General features: G+C 40.9%; 1 protein-coding gene across 2 annotated transcripts; it reads right to left on the minus strand.

Moving 5' to 3' along the window:
- Positions 1–4,868: 4,868 nt before the first annotated feature.
- On the minus strand, positions 4,869–14,560 carry nfil3 (nuclear factor, interleukin 3 regulated). 2 transcript variants are annotated; one of them, XM_007900032.2, is made up of 2 exons: positions 14,346–14,560; positions 4,869–7,095 (listed from the first exon to the last, which is right to left on the minus strand). In XM_007900032.2, the coding sequence occupies exon 2, from the start codon at positions 6,829–6,831 to the stop codon at positions 5,314–5,316; it is 1,518 nt and encodes a 505-aa protein (XP_007898223.1). In that variant the 5' UTR covers positions 6,832–7,095; positions 14,346–14,560; the 3' UTR covers positions 4,869–5,313. The 2 variants fall into 2 exon arrangements, with proteins under 2 accessions (XP_007898223.1, XP_007898224.1); XM_007900033.2 differs by lacking the exon at positions 14,346–14,560 and adding an exon at positions 13,776–13,845.
- Positions 14,561–21,721: the final 7,161 nt, after the last annotated feature.

A 21,721-nucleotide genomic window follows, 5' to 3' on the forward strand; every position in this document is an offset into this window, starting at 1 on the left:
GATGTCAGACAATGGTTAGCAGATATCTGTGCATATTGTCAGTTGTGCATGTATTTTTAGCCAATTGTAATAGAGATTTTAAAGATGGAAATATAAATTATTTTCCTGCTCCTAACAGCTGCACTGCTGGGAGCAATAAAGAATCACTCCAACAGTGCACACTGCATGAATTTTCCTCCATTGCAAGTGCACATCATCAAATTTGCTACACTTAGATACAAATTGGACTATAATTTATTTTGTGAATAAATGTTCCTGATCTTATTCCATGACAATCAATACTTGGGAGAATGTAAACAAGTTGTGGGTTTCCCCCTAATTCCAACACAGAAGCCAATCTTTACCCCAATTTGTGTCTCTGGTACAATAGTGGAAGCCATGCCACTAAGAGGCTTAATGCAAATCTTCTTAATCTTAATCTAATCTTCTTAATGCAAACGACACTACATAAATGTAAATTGTTGTTATTTTATCTTTTTAAAAGAAAATGGGAGTGGAAGATATTAATCTTGAGATTAAAAAGTGCTCCTCAAAAGTGCAGTAGTATGATTGTTTTGCTGCTGAAAAAAGACATGTGAACTTGTGGCATGAACTGTACATCCAATGGGAACTTCAAACACATCAACTCAGAAGACCTCTGCTCTGAGCTGAGTTCAGCAAGGTCCTGCAGCCATTCAGCAAAGTCCAACAGCTCCCACTTTTTTATATTTTTTTTACTTTAGTATGGTTTGTTTCCTGTATAAAATGAGCATTTTAATGCTTTAAAAAGCATTTTGGTAGTGTAGCTTTCTCCCCATTGGCATATGTCTCTGTGCTCCAGCTCTGACCGTCCCTTGCTCAAGTGTGGTTACACAGGTGTTGGTTGCTCATTCCACCCAAATATAACTAACCAAAATAGCCATTGTTCATTTATGAGCCACAAATCTCTCCTGACTGGCTGCCACACAGACACACACAAGCGGAACATTACTGTGTGCAAATTGGCTACCACATTTGGCTAGATAATACTCAGCCATTACATTTTGCAATAAATTATGTGAAGCACTTTGATACATGTTCCTGTCGTGAATGGTATTATATCAAATTAAAGAATTATTTTGATTATTATTACTAATTAAATGTATTGATAAGATCCGCTATTCTGTAAAGTATTTGTGGTTTACGATAAACCGTATTCACTCCTTTCCTATTCTTATCCAAGCAAACCTTCAAAGAAAAATTGACGTCAGTATTGGATTTGTTTAAAAAAATTTACAATCTAAAAACATCAATTGGGGTAAATAAATCGATAGACCACTCATAATAATAATAATAATCCTTGCATTTGATATAGCGCTTTTCACGTTGGGAGGACGTCCCAAAGCCCTTCACAGAACATACTGTAAAGTGAATTGACTTTATATTTGTGGGCGAACGCGGCAGCCAATTGCGGACAGCAATGTCCCACAAACAGTCGTTGATTGAAAATGACCAATTTTATTATATTGTTTTTGGTTTTGGAGGGATTATTATTAGGCTCTGTGTGGAGTAAGAAAACTTGCCCAAGGTTTCGCCCTGACCTGCCTGGGATTGAACTCGGGTCTCTCACTTGCAAAGCGAGTGCTCTAACCACTGAGCTACAGGACTCCTGGAATCAGAATGCACATTCTGAGAACAGAATCTAAAACTCAAGACTTTGACATTGTACATTACTGTGAGGTTGGATTTGGACTCATCGTATGTGTCAGTCTCTGGCCCAGTTGGTAACACTATCGCCTCTGATTCAGAAGGTTGTGGGTTCAAGGGCCACATCGGGCCTTGGAACTTATATAGTCATTTCTAGCACTTCAATGCAGTGCTGTGGGTGTACTGCATTGTCAGAGGAGCCATCCCATCCTCTTCCTCCGCTCAGCAGGCTCCATATCCAGCCTGCTTCACATCCCCCGCCTTGCTTGCCCCACTATTGGTGGGCGAGCCTTCCACCACTCTGCACCCATCCTCTGAAACTCCATCCCGCAGTCCCTCTGTCTTGCCCCCTCCCTTGCCACCTTCAAGACCCACCTCAAGACCCTCCTCTTCGAGGGTGCTTTTGATCTCCCTGCTTTCCCCCCTGCCCCACCCCGACCCCCAGCTCGGGTCCATAACTCTCTCTGTCCAGCGCCTTGGGACGTCCTCCCGACATGAAAGGCGCTTTACAAATGTAATTTTGTTGTTCTTTAAGTGCTCTGAGACACTGCCCTGCGTGAAGGGCGCTATGTAAATGCAGTTGTTGTTCTTTGGATGAGACATTAAACCAAGGTTCAATCTCCCTGTCCAGGCACACATTAAAGATCTCTTGGCATTATTCAAAAGAGAATGGAGTTTCGCCTGGTGTCCAGGCCAATAATCCACCAATAACATTTCATGGTTGTTTGTGAGACATCAGTGTATGCAAATTGTCTGTAGTGTTCACACACAGTCATACCACTTAATAGTACTGTAAATCCTGTGAAGCATCTTGATGACATGAAAAGGAGTTACATGATAATAAGCGTTCCGGGACGCTACCCTGTGTGAAAGGTGCTATATTCAAGTTGTATATCAAATGCAAGGATTATTTTTAGAATTATCTGTGATAGAAACCCTTTGAAGCTAATAAATGAAGCAAATTGAGCTGAAGTTCAAATAGTTTTTCACGTACTCATATTCATCATCAAAACAAATCAATTACGATACCTGCACTCTCCCGCAAAGTAGAGTTCTATGTTCAGATAATAAATGCTGGAAGTGCTTTAAACAGAACTCAGCAGTTACACTATACTCAAAACGAGGGGCCTGAAATCTAACCAAGTCTTTGTAAGATCATTTTGCCTTAAAATTTAAAATGGGGCAGAATTTTGGAAAATTTAATCTGGAAGCTGGTTTTTCTTAAGAACTGCAGAAAACCACCTTCCAATTTAAGGCTGAATTCAAGAATCTTCCACACTTTGCTCAATTGATTTAGCAATGATTGTGCTTGCTTTACAATCCTCTTCTAATCAATGTATGGATAGAAAGTTCATGTTGCAAGTTACGTTTGTGTTGGGATCCTTTTAAATTGTTTCTCTGAAAAGATATTACACACATAGACAAACAGAAACACACCAATGAAAGTTACATTGTGTCAGCCTGTTGGTAGCACTGTTGCCTATGAGTCAGAAAGTCCCACATCAGAACTTTGAACTCATATAGATTAAGATGAGACTCCAGTGTAGTGTTGAGGGTGTGCTGCATTGTCTGAGGTATTTTTTTGGATGATATATTAAACGGTGGCAAAATACCACAGATGCTGGAAATCTAAAATAAAAACAGAAGTCGCTGGGAATATGCAGCAGGACACGCAGCATCTATGGAGAGAGGAACATGAGTTAACAATGCAGGTCACTAAGTTTTCGTCAGAGTTCGCCAGCAACTTCTGTTTTTATAGTAAACTGTGGACCCATTTGTCTGTTCGGATGGACATTCAAGATCCCATGCCAATATTCAAAGAGATTTGTTTTCTGGTGTCCTGGCCCAAAATCCCCCAATAAAATTGTTGGTTGTGTGAGATTGCTGTGCAAATTGGCTGCTATGTTTGCCTACAAAATACAGTTGTTACACATCACAGCAAATTACGTGAAGTGGTTTAAAAAGTGCTCCCAACATGAAAGGTGCTTTATCAAATGCAAGAATTATTATTACTGTCCCAGCATTGTAGTCCCATGGGTACCAGCAGCCAGTCCTCCAGTATCTTGCCCAAAGTGGTCGTCCTTCATGTAAGTGTCTGAACTCTTAGTTTTAGGAGACGATTTGGCCGTTTGGCTGTGTTGGGTGTGTGGATGAGGAAGGAGGAAGAGCATCAAAGTTGATCTTGTCCTCACCTGAGGGCCAAAATCAATCAAGGGCCTAGTCTTTAGACCATTGTCTTAAAATCTTCTAGAAACTTGAAAAGCATCTTCCAAATCAAGACTCAGTTAAACAATCTTCCAGAATTCAGACTTTCAAAATGATCAGGTCTCTGATCTCTGTCCAGAGACGCCTTTGGAAGGTATAGTAGATGTGTCAAATTCAGGCGAGTACTGCAACCATTTCCCGCTTTTTCTCCCATCCCATTATTTTCAATTTGTTTCCCAGTCCCATCAATTTAAATTGCCAATCGAATGCAACTTTTCCTGTAGTATATTCTTTACTGGGATCTACTGATGAAAATTTTCATTAAATTTGACATGGCTTAAATCCCACTGTTGATGTTTATTCGCAAATTGCAATTTGTAGCCCCTTTTAAGCAAAATAAAATATGAATATCTAGCACATTAGGCTAGTGCACCATATTTTCACCAAAGGGACCTTGAATTTAATCTAGGCTAAATTGATGGAATAAATTATTTTCTTTGCACCAGCTGTAAGAATCAAAATGAAATAAAGTATTGTGCCATCTCAACTGAGTTCCTGGTAGGTGGGGTATGCTGTACATTGGTACAAATGAAGAAAGGTAATATACAGCATGATGCAGGTAGGGTGTGAAAACATATTGCTGGAGGCAGTGCCATAGCAACTTTACTCCAAGGGAATCTGAACTGTACCTGCCCACCTCCACCTACTGAGTAAAGTGGAGAAAATCTTCTGTTCCAACACATTGGCGATCTTCAATTTAATGAGAAAAAAAGTAAAGATCAAACAAACTAAAGTACTGAATATGTAGATGTGTGTCACAAGGCAAATAAATAAATAAATAGGAACTGCACAAATTGTGAAAGAAATAAGCTCCAATGCATATTGAAGCTCCGATGCGTATTGAAGCTCCTTAGCTTTCTATTCTCAATCTCACCCCCACTGTTCTAATGGAAAATGTGGAATTCCAAAAGATTCTTACGCTCGAAATATCTCACATCAAACACTTTTATTGAGGGTGTTTCCAGTCAAACCACCTGCCCTGGTTGCTTTAATAGTATTGAAGCCACTGGTTACAATCGACCACATAAAAGCTAAACTCAGGTTTTTGTCATTTTGCTGAACAGACAATAAAAAGATCAAACAAAGTCTCATACTCATCAACTGTTTAATTTGTTGTATCTGACATTTCACTTTCCAATATCCGATGGAAGATTCATCCATTACCTTGTATCATGAGTTTGAAATTACAGGCATGAATGTAATCAGACAGTAAAACCTATATATATCACTGAGCCCACAAAAGACAAGATTCATAATGTACAATTCAGACAATACATGAACATTTTGCAAGAAGTCACAATTTAACTACAGTGAAATGACAAAACAATTCCAGTGAAACTTAGCATAATAGAAAACGTACTACTCTACATCAATTGGCAAGTTTTAATCAGCAAATCTTTTCTCAGTAGTGCTTTTAGCAGAGTCCGAGGCAGCAGCTTGCTGCTTTTCTATTAGTTTTTTCAGTGAAGCAACTTCTGCACTTAAATTTGCAATACCCTGTTTCAAGTACAAGTTCTCTGATTCAAAGTGTATTCCTTGATGGACGTTATTGCAGGCAGAGTCCTTGATAACAGCAAAGGGTTTGTTTGTTAGTGCAACAGGAGAACATGACGCAAGAATATTTTTATATCCCTCTTCCAATTTCTCCTCACTCTCCTTTGGACGCCAGTGTTCTGGTTTGTGAGACCAGTCATTGATGCTTGCAACCTGAACAGACAAAGGGGCTAAAGAAGAATGTGCTGTCTTTGAAGCATTGCATTCAAACATTGCTGCATTGTCCAAGGGATAAGATCTTGGAGTGGAAATATCCTTGACAAATGTTGCTAGTTTTTCTCGTGTTACATAATCTGCCTCAACGTTCTCAATTTTTATCTGGATTGCTCTAGATTTGATCCGAAGCTTGTGAGGCAGCGCTGAAGAGTTTGTTTCAGGGACTTTGACTATAGCATTAACAACAATTTTGGATTCTACAGGAGAAGAAATTGGTCCCTTCGGTACTCTTTGTTCATCTTCTCCATCCTCCTCAGATGTGTTTTTTCCCATTGTGCCTTCATCAGTTTCTGATGTTCTTGGTGAGCTACTTGAAGACCTAGCAATCTGTAGCGAAGGTGGTGAGTGGGTGTAATTCCCACCAAATGTATTCCCAATATAGTTCCTGTATACAGTTCCTACATATGAACTATTATCCTCCCTTGATTCTCTCAAACAGTTAGCTGAGTTCACTTTGATTTCTACAGGCTCTTGTTTTACAGCCTTGTAGGTGCTGTTTGGACTTTTACATGTACCTTGTAGAAGGGGACTTTCCCCAGTATTAGAAGATATTTCTGAACTATCTGACAACGAACTCGGTGATGAATGTTTAATGACAGAAATACAGCTGTTTCCAATAAAATTATGTTCGGGGTCAGCAGGGAACGAAATCCTGTTTATACTGGAGGCTGTGTACTCTTGAAAGCACGGCCCTGAAGAATTCCCGACATTCTGTATCTCCTGGGCATAGAACGCTGCGGTTATTAAACCAAATTTCAGTTTCAAAGAAAGAAGTTCTGATTTTAAGCGTGCATTCTCTTCACCCAAGGCCATTAATTTGTTCTCCAAAACCATATCGTTCAAACGCCGTTTCTCACGAGAACGTTTGGCCGCCTCATTATTCTTTCTTCTTTTTTCCCAGTACAAAGCGTCCTTTTTCTCATCAGGTATGAACTCCCGTTTTCTGCGGCAACTCGAAGACTTGTGCTTGAGAGAGACGCTGGTCATGTCATCACTCAGCAAACTGTCATCCCCAGAAAAAGTGTCTGCCATATTTTCTAAAGAAGGAGCTAATCCTACCATTTGTTCTCCAGGAATACAAGAACCAACCAGTGTATGTTCATTTTTGATTACTTGCATTTGATCTTCCATCACACTGTATTTTTCTTTTGGGTGGGTGGAGAGAGGGATGTGTTTGTTTTTTATTTAATTTCAATCACTGCTGAAGACAGTTTTGCTTCCATTTGTATAGATCTGTTTTTCTGTACAAATTTTTGCCATGCAGTGTAATCTAGTCTCCGACACTTATGCAAATTTTCAATAGTATTTCGGACAATGCTTGCAATATTACTTGTGTATTCAGTGCATCTGGATGAATGGCATTTGTCTCAATCAGACTGCAATCTCCTTGAAAATCTGAAAAGAATGAATCAGAAATGAATCACTTTGAAATTAAACAATATTAATTTGCATTTGCTCTACAGATTTACCATGGCAGAAAACAGTGTTTGTGCCACTAACGAATGAAAGCTATGTGTTCGACAATAACTTGCATTTATATAGCGACCTCCAGTGTGATAATGCCTCGATGTACTTATAAGGACTGAGAGAATGCAGGCCAAGTGGAGAGATGTTCATAGTTCATAGAGGAAGGTTTTGTGGCAGGACTTAAACAGAATGATGGAGTGGTGGAAGGAGTTCACGACATTAGGGGCATAGGAACTGAAGGCTCGGCTTCTGATGGAGCACGTGCAGCAAGTCCAAAGCTACTTTTACCATTAGTGCAAACGATTTTGCAATAATATAATACAAGGCAGTTGAACCTGGTTTTAGTTCATACCTTATACAGTAACTGCCAATCTCCAGTGACAGAGCAGCAAATTGTGCGACTTACAAAAACAGGTACAAATTTTAGATTTTGAATAGTAGTGTTATTTCTATCCATGTTTTATTCTAGACAGAAAATACCTCACACTCAATTCTGTAGAGAGAAATTTCTCTTTTTTCTCCACTTTGAATTATTTTGTTTTTCTGTGTAATTTTGTGCTCATGATTAGGCGAGGGGATGGTAGTGCATGGAAATGGAACACTTTTCCAGCCTTGTCACCCAACATAAGCATCAAACTCTTCCAGGTCAGATACTACAGGAAGACGTAGAGTAAAGCACTCTGTCTGTCAGTGTAATATTATTTTGGTTGATATATTTCAATGACCAGCCAGTTGGTTATTGAGAGCTTTGTGTGTGGAAAACACACGTGATCAACAAATGCTGGTTTTGTTAGTCACAAGTTGGTAAATTACTCAAAGGGCCTGAATCCTACTCTGATCCTGTATTGTTGACTCCAGTGGTGATTACTGGTGGAAATTATTTGCTTTAAAATGACTAAACTCATGGAACAACTGGTTCATGTCTTGTATCAGACAGGGAATATTTAATCATAACTCTTTTGAACTTCCTTTTTAATCTTAACAGAGCAAAATGTATGACTAACACCATGAGAGCAGAGAAAGCCCTGTACAACCTCAGCAGCCCAGCTATTCAATACTATTGGCTTGAGAAATTTGTAATAAATTTGCGTGTTGTTATTTTTTGAAGACTTATTAAGATTAATTATAATTTTATAACACTTTAAAAAGAACATGTTCATAATGACGAATACCAACAAAGCTAGGTGACGAATTGCCTTTACCAGAAATAGCAATCTGTAGCTAAAACAGGCTTTCTGCCACAAATCTATTCTGATTCACAGCATCCTCTCAAACATTTCCAAATAAATGTTTCCTTGCTCTCATTTCAGTGACTGTTTTTTTAATAANTTTTTCTCCTTTTAAATAAAACATAATTGAACGATGCAGTGTTGCACCAAATCAGCCATGTCAAACATGACAGTGAGCTTATTGCCACTGACAAAACAATGTTGATGAAACTGGGTCAGGGAGGAAAACAAAGCACTGGAAATCATTCCTTCCCCCATTACTGCAGATTAAAAGGCAGCTGGCATGGCAGTGGAGAAATACTGTTTTTCTCTACTTTCAAATACGGATACAAATTTCAAACATTGTTCAGTATTTGTATAACCATTTTCAACTGCGGAGTACATTTGAGCAGAACTGAACTGTTTTTGCAGCATTCAGAACATGCTTTTCTTATTAAGGTTTTCAAAGAGAACATTTCAAACAACCATAAAACCTTAATTTAAAAGATTCAACAATTTCTATTACTTTATTTGCAAAATCTAATTGAATATTTATAGGAACATCAATGCTACATTCATTCTAAGCACACACAAATGAACTTTAATATCTTTATCATTAAAATATTGCTCTCTAAGTGAAAGATGTTTTCTTGAAGCAAACTTCTTAATCTAATCTGAAATGCACTTAGTTAAATGAAAAGCCTTTTTTTAATTAACATAACTTCATACCTTCTATGGAAAGAAAAATTAGCTCAATGATTATTATTTGATATGGGTAAAACTGAGCTGTTTTTGTAATTTGTGCACGTTCAGTTAGCTCAGGTCGGGTACAGCTAGTTTTAACTCTTTCACATCTTCAGGAAGATTCCTTCAACAAAGAAAAGAATTAAAAACACCTCATTTGGTTTGTCAATCCAGCTACGGAAACCTCTGGAATTATTAAAAGCTCCGATGAGACAATCAATCTAATGAATCCTGACAAAATGTACAAAGTTTCTGAATTTCATCTACTCATAAAAGATCACAGTAATTGTAAATGGAACAGGTTTGACTTTGATTCTAGTTTTAATATTATTTCATGTATAATGGCTGGTACACAAGCAATTATGTTAAAACAATAACACTGAAATAATTTCAGATTTCAATGAAACTTTCAGTATGTGTTATATGCTGACAAAAGCTTTCAATCTGGTTACAAAAAAAATCTCATCTGCGCTTTTGTCAGCATATAACACATACTGAAAGTTTCATTGTGAATTACACTTTTGGTAGAACTGAAAAATCCGAAGATATAAAACTCTTTGGCAACTTTCTACATTGAAATATCAAATTTATTTTCATTCTATGCTAAAAAAAAATTGTCACTCAGTTATATAAAGAAAGTTCTACTAATTAATACAAACACTAAAAGAGACGGTACCGACTGCTGGCATGTTTTTTATTGTCACAGGTAATTTAACATTTAATCAAATAGTACATTAATTACCTTCCCTTTTAGTGGTTGGCGCATTATTCTGGTTCAGTAATACATGTTTGCAGTGAAACAGCCAATTTGTTGGGACCCTTCATTAATTTTGCTAATGATTATTTTAAAAAAATGAATTTTAAATACTTAAAACCCTCATAAAACTTACATAATAAATATCCCTTTGATGATGATGGTGGTGGGGCTGTGGGGAGGGGCTGCGTTTCACTATACCAACTAGGAAAATATATGGTTTGATCTCTAATCTGTAATGTCAGCTGATCATAGCTGGGGTGGATGTGCAGAGGGCTGCAATCTGTCTCAGTGTCCTTGAGCTACATAGGAAAAGGATTATTGCTCCTGATTTCTATACTCTTGAGAATGCAAGAGTATGGGCATTGGGTAACAACATGTTCGAGCTCAGCTGTGTTGTCCCACACCGATGAATAATTAAGCTTCTAGGCTGCACGTGAATAAATACATCTGTAAGGACAATTACTGACCAACAAAGCCAGATAAAGTGTTCATTTGTATTGAAATGCAATATTTCTGAATTACGTCCAACCTCATAATTGCCAGCAACAATTTACATTACAGTCTCAATGTCAGTACTGTTTCTGAAATTGTGTATAATGCAGCTATTAATTCCGACTTAATGGTTTCATTCCCCCCTTCATGTTCAGATAATTCTTACAATGTCAAAAGCACGATCATGATATTGGGATCAACAAATAACTTCCCCTTTATACATATCTAAAAAAAAGATATTGAATAACAAAATGTACAGAGATGAACCACAGCGCCGCCTCAAGCACTGACCCTGCACTACAGAGATTCAAACCAGAGGAGGTTATGTTGTGTTGATAGCAAAATTGCCAACGACCAGAAAAACAAAGCGATGATACAAATGACCTACTTATCCATCCAACACAAGTTGGGGGGGGGGGGGGGGGGGGGGAGGTGTGTGTGGGTGTAGGGGGTCAATGGTAATGGCCTTACACATTTTAAACACTGCAATATACTTAATGGCAACAAATATGATTATATACAGTGTTACATCTATACTGTACACAAGTGCTCTGGTGGGAATGTGCTTGATATCACTTGTACAGTGTATAGGTTTATAAACCGCTGAACCAGCGCCTTGGGACGTCCTCCTGACGTGAAAGGCGCTCTATAAATGGAATCTTGTTGTTGTTGTTGTTGTTGAATTACTTAAACCCACTGCTGATGGAAAGCGGTTTAACTTGTTGCCAGACACACACTTAAATTGAATCAAATTGATTGTGTTGGTGGGTGGGAGGACAGCAAAAATCCAGCATTTCCGATCACAGGTCACAACCAGCCGCCACTAAATACATTTCCAATTGCAATTTAAACACAAACTCTCATGGACCGCCTTTGGACCAACTGAGCTATTGCTTAACAATAAATAATCCTCGCACGGATAGAGAGCCTTAACAGATCTGAACGTCGTTAGAAGGACTTCGGAGGGTTTTTTATGTTTCTCTGTGAGGTGTAGTGACTGTGTTGTTGGGCGAATGTCCCACAAAGAGATGAACGATCCGGTTGTTTTCTCTCGGGGGGGGGGGGGGGGGGGGGGGGGGGGGAATGGAGGGGGGAAGGGGTTCACATGGGGAGAAACTCCTTTCTGTTGATCCCAAAAATCAACTTAAAGAGAGAGAGAGAGAGAGAGGAGAGGGGGAAAATCTGAAACTTTGACCAACAAAGCAAAGGGAGATGTCATCTTTCTCATCTGATTTCCAGCCAAGAGGCTCCTCTCCCCCCCCACACACACCCATCCACCCCCACACCCATCCACCCCACACCCATCCACCCCCACACCCATCCACCCCCACCTTTAAAGTCTCTCGAAACACGTCGCCTGAAGAAGAAGAAGGAAAAAAATAATCCCTGACTGATCACGTTAGCCTGTGCTGGTGAAATGTTCTTGAGGGATGTGCCAACCCCGAAGTGATTGCTTAATAATATTGCAATTGCTGCTGTGCATAACAGGCGCTTTTATTGGGGTTGCGACAGTGGGAGTCTGAGAGAGAGAGAGAGAGAGAGACACAGACAGACAGAGAGAGAGAGAGAGGGATACGTGACTGAAACAGCATCCGTCCCGATTCTGCGGCTGATTCATCCTCACTCAGACTCGCTCTCTCCTCTCTCCCTTCACTCCCAAACAAAGGAATGCCAACGCTGTCCCGTCTCTCTTCACGTGTTGCCTTATGCCAAAGCCGGACTCGAGCACTGCTCCTCTCTCTTCTCTTTGTACTGCAAACCACACGGTTCTCCCCCCCCACCACACCCCCCCCCCCCCCCCCACACACACACTCCCCCCCCCACACCCTCCCCCCCCACACACACAACACACCCCCCCCCCCACACTCCCCCCCCCACACACACACACCCCCCCCACACTCCCCCCCCCACACACACACACCCCCCCCCCACACTCCCCCCCCCACACACACACACACTCCCCCCCCCCCACACTCCCCCCCCACACACACCACACACCCCCCCCCCACACACCCCCCACCCCCACACTCCCCCCCCACACACACACACACTCCCCCCCCCACACTCTCCCCCCCCACACACACACACACACTCCCCCCCCCCCACACTCCCCCCCCCACACACACACTCCCCCCCCCCACACACACCCCCCCCCCACACACACTCCCCCCCCCCCCACACACTCCCCCCCCCCCCCACACACTCCCCCCCCCACACACTCCCCCCCCCCACACACACTCCCCCCCCCACACTCCCCCCCCCCCCACACACTCCCCCCCCCCCCGCCTTGTGGCTTTGTTTGTTTTTTAATTCTTTTTCGGAAAAAAAAACTTTTTAAAAAAATAAAAGAAATAGAAACAGCAGCACCTTTCCTGCTGGTGTTTATTGTGTTTATTGTGTTGTGTTGTGTGTGTGTGTGCGTTGGGAGGATATTAAGATCCGCTTAAATTCCTCTAGAACTCGAATGCATTAGCACTCGCTTCTCTGCGCGATTGCTGGAAAGATCCACAGACCGACATATAGCTTAACCAGAGTTAATAGGTTTGCATTCGCCCCTTCCCTCTCCCCCCTCTCCCCCCCCCTCTCCCCCTCTCCCCCCCCCCTCTCCCCCTCTCCCCCCCTCTCCCCCCTCTCCCCCCCCTCTCCCCCCTCTTAAAATCGCCCCCCATCTGCTCTGCGAGACTGGTGATAGTTGACCAGTTGAAGGTTTTGCACCATCTGCGGTTCCATTGACTTTCCCTTTGACACGATCGCAATTATGCAACATTTTTTTCTCTCTCTCTCTCTCTCTCTTTCTTACAGACGTGATCGGTCTTTCGGTGAGAAATGGTTACAGCGCAGACACAGCGAATGACACATTTCTGTGCACCAGTTTAAAACAGACGTGAACGCTTGTTACACAAGGTCGTGAGGGAATGCAATGCAATGCAGACACTGATTCCCCCCTCAAAAAAATATACATTTTTTTAAAGAAAATGGGGTGATAGAAATGGCAGAATCTTTGTCCTGATCCAAACCAACGTAAGTGATCTAACTCCAACACTGCTAATCGGCAATGAGTTAAATGTATCTGCGCTCTCCTTTTTTTTAAAGATAAAGGAGGGGGTTAAAAAGAGAGAGAGAGAGAGAGAGACATAGCACTGCCCCAGTGTCCCAATTTCCTAATGCCAAGGATTACAAAAGCGCGCATTCAGCCCCTGTGCACTGACAGCATTTTATAATGGTTATATTATGCAATGCTTCCAAGAACAAACCCTACAGTGCAAAGCACAGAATGTGCTCTTCGGGCAGACGACCGACCCCTATTAAATAACAAAGCAATAATGCCGTATAAAATATATTCCAGAGAAAGAGAGAGAGAGAGAGGAATTTGTCACTGAATGAGAATAATATACCCACTCACTCACCCACTCCCCCAAACCAACCGGTTTGTCGAGTATTAAACGCAGGAGTGGGTCAGCGTTGCCACGTACATCACCGACTCGTTGTGTTTTTTTTCTAAAAAAAAAGACTTGAAAGTCCCAACTGCGTTTCTTTTTTTTAAAAAAAAATAAACTTATGTGTTTGTTTTCTCTCTTGAATTGTCTGCATCCAAAAAAGCAATCGGTGTGCTCCTCACTACAGAGCACAGCAATGCTTCCCTCCCTCCCTCCCTCCCTCCCTGTTACATAATACGGTGGTTTGCTCAGCGTCTGCTCTCCTTACTACACAAATACATTTTATATATATTTTTAGAATATATATATATAGAGAGAGAGAGATATAAACTGCTCGTCATACCAGGACGTACAGTGAGTGAGTGAGTGAGTGAGTGCTGAGGAGCTGAGCTGTACGCCTTTTGGGGAACAGATGGGAGTCGGTTGAAATCACATCACACACACACAACACACAACACACCACACAACAGCCAGAAAAACACGCACAGCGATAACAATAACCCCCCACACCCCCAAAAGAAAAAGCAGCTTTTTTTTTACCTCCAAAAAGCAGCAAAACGCCCAAAACAAAACAAAACGCGGAGCTGTTTTGCGTGGTGGTCGCGAAAAGAAGCCCCTTTTGCAAGGCGAGGTTTGTCTCTCGATGTTGCTCCTCTCGTCTGCTGCCCTTTTTTTCCCGATGCGATGCCTCTTTGCTCAGCTCAGCTCAGCTCAGCCCCGCCTGTCTGACGGCTCCCGATGCTCTGCCCGAGATGTGTGTTAGTAGGTCACAGCCGCCGAGCAACCCAGTCCGGGGCTGCCGGGGAGACTGACGGCCGACTCCGCCCAATCAGGGAGCCAGGAGCGCAGCGAGCGGCCAATGGGGGGCTTTCACCACAGCAATGGGGGGCGGGGACTGTCGTGTGTGTGTGTGTGTGTGTGTGGGTGAGGGTGAGGGGGGTGTGAGGGGAGGGGGGGGGGGTGAGGGCTGAAAAGCAGACAGTGTAACAGGCTATTGCATAACTAGGGAGAGGACTGGAGATGGAGAGGGGGTGGGATGCAGACGGAGTGGTTGGGGGGAGGGAGGGAGGGAGGGTTGGAGCTGATCTCATCTGAGCTGCTATTTAGGTGATATCCAATAGGGACACTTCCACATCGTGTGCTTTTTTTAAGGTAGTCTCGTCTGCAACAAAGAAAGGCGAGTGCAAAAGGGAAAACGAGAGGGTTTGGGAGGACGTGAGTGCCAGGGAATAAATCAGTGACATGCAGCTGGAGGGAAAAAAACACAGCCCTCGTAAAGGCAGACACTGTGGTTTTGCTCTTTTTTTTTCTACAAAGCAAATGCAAAGGCGATCAGCCCGTCCCCACCCACCAAAACAGCTCCACCCGCTTCCCAACCACCGTCAATGAACAGAAATAAACGCGAATCAATTGAAGATGTTCTCTGTACCGCGCTCACTCTGTCTGTGTGTGTGTGTGTGTCTGTGTGTGTGTCTGTCGTTGCTGCATATAATAATAATAATAATAATAATCCTTGCATTTGATATAGCGCTTTTCACGTCGGGAGGACGTCCCAAAGCGCTTCGCAGAACACACTGTAAAGTGAATTGACTGTATATTTGTGGGCGAACGCGGCAGCCAATTGCGCACAGCAATGTCCCACAAACAGTCGTAGATTGAAAATGACCAATTTATTATTGTTTTTGGTTTTTTGGAGGGATTATTATTAGGCTCTGTGTGGAGTAAGGAAACTTGCCCAAGGTTTCGCCCTCTGCCTGGAATTGAACTCAGGTCTCTCACTTGCAAAGCGAGTGCTCTAACCACTGAGCTACAGGACTCCATATAGTTAACCTTTCATGTTTTATTATTAGAAACGTCTGGACTGCAAACCTGAAAAGACTGGAAAAATCCAGAGATTTGAAATTCGTTTTAAGATACCCTCTGACATTTATTTTACTGGTTATCTCAACTGTGAGGGGAACGAATACCTGCAATAATCTGACTTTGATTTGTCGTGTGTGACAATGACCCTCTTTTGATGCCATGAGTGAAACCATAACTACTGGAGACACTAACACTTGTTTCTCACTTGGATCGGGTGGTGTGGGCTGACATTCCGCTACTGTACTGGGGCAGAGCTGCCTTGTCAGAGGTGCCAACCCTCAGGTTAGATGTTAAACATCCCAGGAAATTATAGGATTAATAATAATCCTTGCATTTGAAATGGTGCCTTATCAAGTTGTTGCGAAGTCGCAAAGCGTTTCGCAGAATACACTATCAAATGAATTTTGTGGGCGAAACGGAGCAGCCAATTGCACATCGCGATGTCCTACAAACGGTCATGGATTGAGTGACCAAATATTTATTACCCCTGGAAAGCAATCTGCCAATTTTTTTTAAGGAAAGCGATCCACCAATCGACTAACAACCACATTCTTACTTATTGCTAGGCATGTGAAGTAAGGAAACTTGCCTGACGTTTGACATGCCTGACAATGAAACCCAGGTCCTTTCGCTTGCGAGGCGAGTGCTCTAACCAATATGCTAGTATTGAAAAAAAGAATATTTCTTACCCGTGCTCTGAACATCAATCTTCCAGATAAAGTTATCGTTCACTTCATGGCCGTTTGTTGCATATTGCTGTGCACAAATTGGCTGCTACATTGTTAGGTATTTGTTATAACACGTTACCTCACCCCTATGTTGCAGTTATCAACACCTACAAAATACACCAACACTACACTTCATAATTATTCCCATGAAGTCCTCCCAATATGAAAGGCAGTATATCACATGCAAAAATTATTATTATTTTAATTACAAAATAGACTCATAAAAGTTACATACATCACCAATCTGAAAAAAGACAATTTTACTCACTGACTGGTGATTGACAACTGTATGTGTCTTATTGCAAAATACACTGTTGTTGGGTGTGGGCAAACTAGATTAGAATCTTTTTTCCTTTAAAACCCTCAGCACAGTATATAATGTGAGAAACTTGATATAATAATAATAATTATCCTTGCATTTGATATAGCGCCTTATCACATCTTTAAGATGTCTCAAAACGCATCACAGAGTATACCGTAAAGTGAATTGACTGAATATTTTGTGGGTGAAACACAGCAGCCAATTGCGCACAGCAGTGTCCCACAAACAGTCGTGGTTAGAGTGACCAAATTATTATTATTTAATTTTTTTTAAGTGATTATTACCCGTGGAAAGCAATCTGCCAATCGACTAACAACCGGGTACCTACTTACTGCTATGGCATGTGGAGTAAGGAAATTTGCCTAACTTTTTGGCAAAGATGTCAAGATTTCTGTACTATACAAGTATTCAAACAGTCTTTTAATCCCCAAAGGAAATGTCTTTTGCACTGGATTCTGGTGAGCATTTTTTGATTCTTCGGGTTTAGTTTACAGTCCAGGGTGCAGTGTAAAAATCACTTGGTATCCTTGTAAAAATCACATTCCTGTGTCACTGGGGAGTACAAGGCAGAAACATTCTAAAGATGTCTATTTTCAGTGACACAAAATAAACACGTTATCATTTTGGAATGGTGAAAGCTTTAGATAAATTTAACGAGTTGGTCAAAGAGGTAATCAATGCCTATAGATTAGTAGTAAAGCTATAGCTCCTGACTCCTTCCCGCTTCTTCTTCCTTGCCTCCCTCTTACCTCTCCCTGTGCCCACATTCAGAGTATTAAAGGTGCAGGAGTAGATGAAGTCATAGCAAAGATTTTGAAGGAGTTTCAAACTGCCAATTGTACTTATTGTGAAGATGGGCTCATATATGGATTAATATAAATTTGATTTGAGATGTTCTTGCCACACCACCAAATATAATTGAGTTGCAGTGCAACTGACCGCTGCTAAAAACCCATTTTTCCTGCAAAATATATTTTTTACAGTAGTTTATAATATTCCACCAGCATTCTACAAGTTCTTTAGGCGTCAAAAATTTCAATTTAAAACTCCACGTTTTGAAAGTAATGTAATTTAAAATGAATAGTCATCTGCAACAGTAACTATCAATTAGCCTTCTGTGAAATATAATTCATAATGTTTCAAATCTGAGATTCATATTAGGTGGTGTATACATCATGCTATGCAGCATTAAATTGGTGTAATAAGGATCTAATGTATATCTTGGAATATTATTTATTGATTTAATTCAATAAAACAAAAAAATTACTTCAGGGTGCACAAAACAAGCAACAAATCCAAATCTCTTTTACTTATTCTCGACCTACCTCTTTGACTGTGCTTTGGATCATTTTCCCCCTCCCCACCCCCAGCTCGGTTGTCCAACCTGTAGTGCTAAATGCTTTGAGATGTCCTCTTGACGTGAAGTGTAAATTGTATTGTATTATATTGAACGTCCTTTCCTTTGTTGTGAGATATTAAAGTTTCTCTAATGTTGAATGTATTTAAACCTTCGATAGTTTAATTTCAAAACCTCCATTCACTTCTACATTTAACTAACTTTACAAAGTCTCAAACACTGGAAAACACCAAGTATTGCTTCTAAACACACCACTTCCACCACTGGCCTGAATGGTTAAGGAACTCATTAATGGACACTGGCTTGGTATTATACTGTGAGCTGCAGACAGACTGTGGGCCTACTTGTGGCTCCGTGGACACCACCAGAAAGTAATTATGCTTCCCGCAGTTCTGAGTATATATTCGTTACTCACAGTGAAAGAGTTAAGCAGATTAAAGCATTACTTGGGTGTTTTTGGCGCTTAACTTGAGATGCTCATTAGTTACATACAGTTACACCTTCAAATTGTTTTCTTAAGCACTGTGAATCACAGCAGTTGCTAAAATCTGAGTTCTCATTGATTTTGTTATTTCAAGAATGCCTGGGCGTGGGCTAGTAATCCATTTTAGGACTGGATTATAAAACAGCCTTAAGGTCTTTCAGAAAGGAAAGTTTTTGAAAGTCAGGGAAATCTGATCGTTTGTACTTGTAAGAAGACTCACATTTACTGCATTAAATGCGTGCAATGAGCATAAGAAATAATTAGAATTGAAGAGTTGTGACCCATAACAAGGTTATAAGACAAATCTCTCCAAAGTCTCACTCCTCCCTACCTCTGCATTCTCTGGTGACCCTACTGTCCCAGCTATTCCCTCTGCTCTGTAAACACCTGCCTGCTTTATGGTGAGCTTTCAGCTTCTCTGCTTTCAGTCTTTGGAATTCCCACTTGCCCATTCCCTGCACCTTCATAACCTACCGTAAGCCCTTCACCTTCTTCTTCACCCCCCCCCCCCTCCCATACACATACACACACACACACACACACACACAGGCTCAGGCTCCCAATCAATCATATGAAGTATTTTGAGGTGTCATCCCAATGTGAAAAACACTATACAACTGCAAATGTAGAAATATGAAACACTTAGTGAGCATATTGCCCTTCTCCTATCTAGGACAAATATGCATACATTAATCTCACTTTGACTAGAAACATTGAGAAAAAACTAGAGGGAAAATACATCATGTGATATTATCAATGGTTATAATGATCAAGTGTGGTCAAAAGCAATCAATAAGTAGCATTGGCTTTGGTGGAGAAGGGAGTTAGTTTTTCTTTTACAATTGTTAATAAAATCACAATATTAATAATTCTACCACTTATTATTTACCTTCATTAATCTCAGCATAAGAGTCAAATATTGCAATAGATAGATTACAAGTGGACAAAATCACAAATAGCTAAAATAGAAATAATGTTCCCGGTGGTCCGACAATTGATACGATTAAGACTTTGAAAAAGCAAGTATCAGATTGCTTCCGCGTGGAGTTCCTGTGGAGCAGGGCGGCATACCTTTAGTTAATGGAAGAAGCCCCTGTTCCTTATTAAGTAATCGCCCACAAATATACAGTCAATTCACTTTACAGTATGTTCTGTGAAGCGCTTTGGGACGTCCTCCCGACGTGAAAACCGCTATATCAAATGCAAGGATTATTATTATTATTATTAATCCTTTAGGAAATACCACAACTTTGACTTGTTCAGGTAGACGTTAAAAATCAAGTCAAAAAGAGAAGGGAGTTTCCCCAGTTTTCTTCACCAACCATCCTCCAGATAAAACTGATTATTCACTTAATGGCCGTTTGTGGGACATTGCCGTGTGCAAATTGGCTGCGATATTCACCTATGGTACACAGTCAGTAGTCTTTGCAATTAATCCTGTGAAGTGCTTTGAGATGTTAATACTATATCCAATGCAAAGATTTTTCATTATTACAAATGGTCAATGAAATTGCCCGCAAGAGTGTAAAACCCCCTAACAAGAGTGCCAATGTGGTCTGCACAAGAGTGTCAGTGAGCTCTGCACTTACACTTACCATTGGGATCGCAGTGGCAGACGGGTGCAGCACTGGCACAGATGGCACACTCACTGCACCAGCAATCGTGTGGCACCAGGGAGCCCTGTAAAAGTGACTGCATGAGAAGCCTCAGTAAGCACAATGGCCTATAGCAACTGTGATGCCTTTGTCCACAGGCACCATGGAATTGCCCTTAGAAACAGTAGTACATGCAGCCCTTCTAGTCCTTCTGCATCAGCATCTGCTCCCCAGTTGGAGATGGAGCCGATCGCTAATGGAATTCATTCAATTAGGAAAGTACAAGAGAGGTACCTGTGCCCTCAGCTAGAAGTAGTTCACATCACACACATATATTTAATATAGGGCATTCATTTTCACTGAGCTGTTGTGGACTAATTTTTTTTAGAAAGCATATTTATTCAACTATTTAACTAAAACATGAGAAGATGACTTGATAGATGTAATAATAATAATCCTTTTGTTTGATATAGAGCTTTTCACGTCTTCTAAATGTCTCAAAGCGCTTCACAGAATATACTGTAAAGTGAATTTGATTGTATATTTGTGGGTGAAACGTGGCAGCCAATTGCGCACAGCAGTGTCCCACAAACAGTCATGGATTGAAGTGACCAACTTACCTGTAGCTCAATGGTTAGAGCACTCGCCTTGCAAGCGAGAGAACTGGGTTCAATTACCAGCAAGGCAAAACCTTGGGCAAGTTTTCTTACTCCACACGCCTGATAATAATCTCACAAGAAAAAATCTATAATAAATTGGTTTAGAATTTAATAATATTTTTAATTTAATAATATATTAAAAAGAATGCTGTCAAGATTATGAAATGTTACGGTTATGTAAAAATGTTATGATAGGGTGCTAACTGGTAATAGATTATTTCCAGCGATCATGAGTCAGTATCAAGGGACACAAAAATATTCACAAATATATTAAGGAGAGGAGGTAAGAACATAAATCTCTACACCAAGATTGAAGGTGCCAGGCCCTCTCCTGCATAATGTTCCATGAATTGCAGCGCACTTGGGATATAGAGGACTCAGCAACATGATACAAATCGAAGGACTACTTGGGGGTTTGCTATGGAGTTTTTAACGAGCAAATAGGTCCTCAGATTAACATCTCATCCAAAGGACGGCATTTTCTCACAATGCAGTGCTCTTCCAGCACTATATTCGTGTGTCAGCCTACACTGTGGATTCAATGACCCGACATGGGGCTTGTAGTGCAAGAATTGTTATCATCATTAATAAAAGAATTAGTAACACCTCAGAAACTGCAGAATGGACCTGGTATATTACAACGGTTTAAATGTCAATGCCTCCAAGATACAAGCACCTTTCTAAACACTGAGGAAACCTAATTACTATTTAAACATGCAGGGACATGCAACATTTTACAATCTCTTTTTTAATAGAGAAATGAAGCAGGTGTTTTTTTAACAAAGTGACTCATGTCAATTTTCAATTTTGCACCCTATTTTGTGTTGGCCACTGGTTTATATTAATTTTGCCCAGGAGGAGCATTGCACCCCTTGTGGGATAAGGAAGTGACAGCGATTAACCAAAAA

The sequence above is a fragment of the Callorhinchus milii genome, unplaced genomic scaffold (genome assembly GCF_018977255.1).
Source record: "Callorhinchus milii isolate IMCB2004 unplaced genomic scaffold, IMCB_Cmil_1.0 Scaffold32, whole genome shotgun sequence".
NCBI classification, from domain to species: Eukaryota; Metazoa; Chordata; class Chondrichthyes; order Chimaeriformes; family Callorhinchidae; genus Callorhinchus; species Callorhinchus milii.

What these genes read in the sequence shown, in the direction of transcription:
- nfil3 (XM_007900032.2), bottom strand. Translation starts at nt 6,831, where the DNA reads ATGGAAGATCAAATGCAAGTAATCAAAAATGAACATACACTGGTTGGT.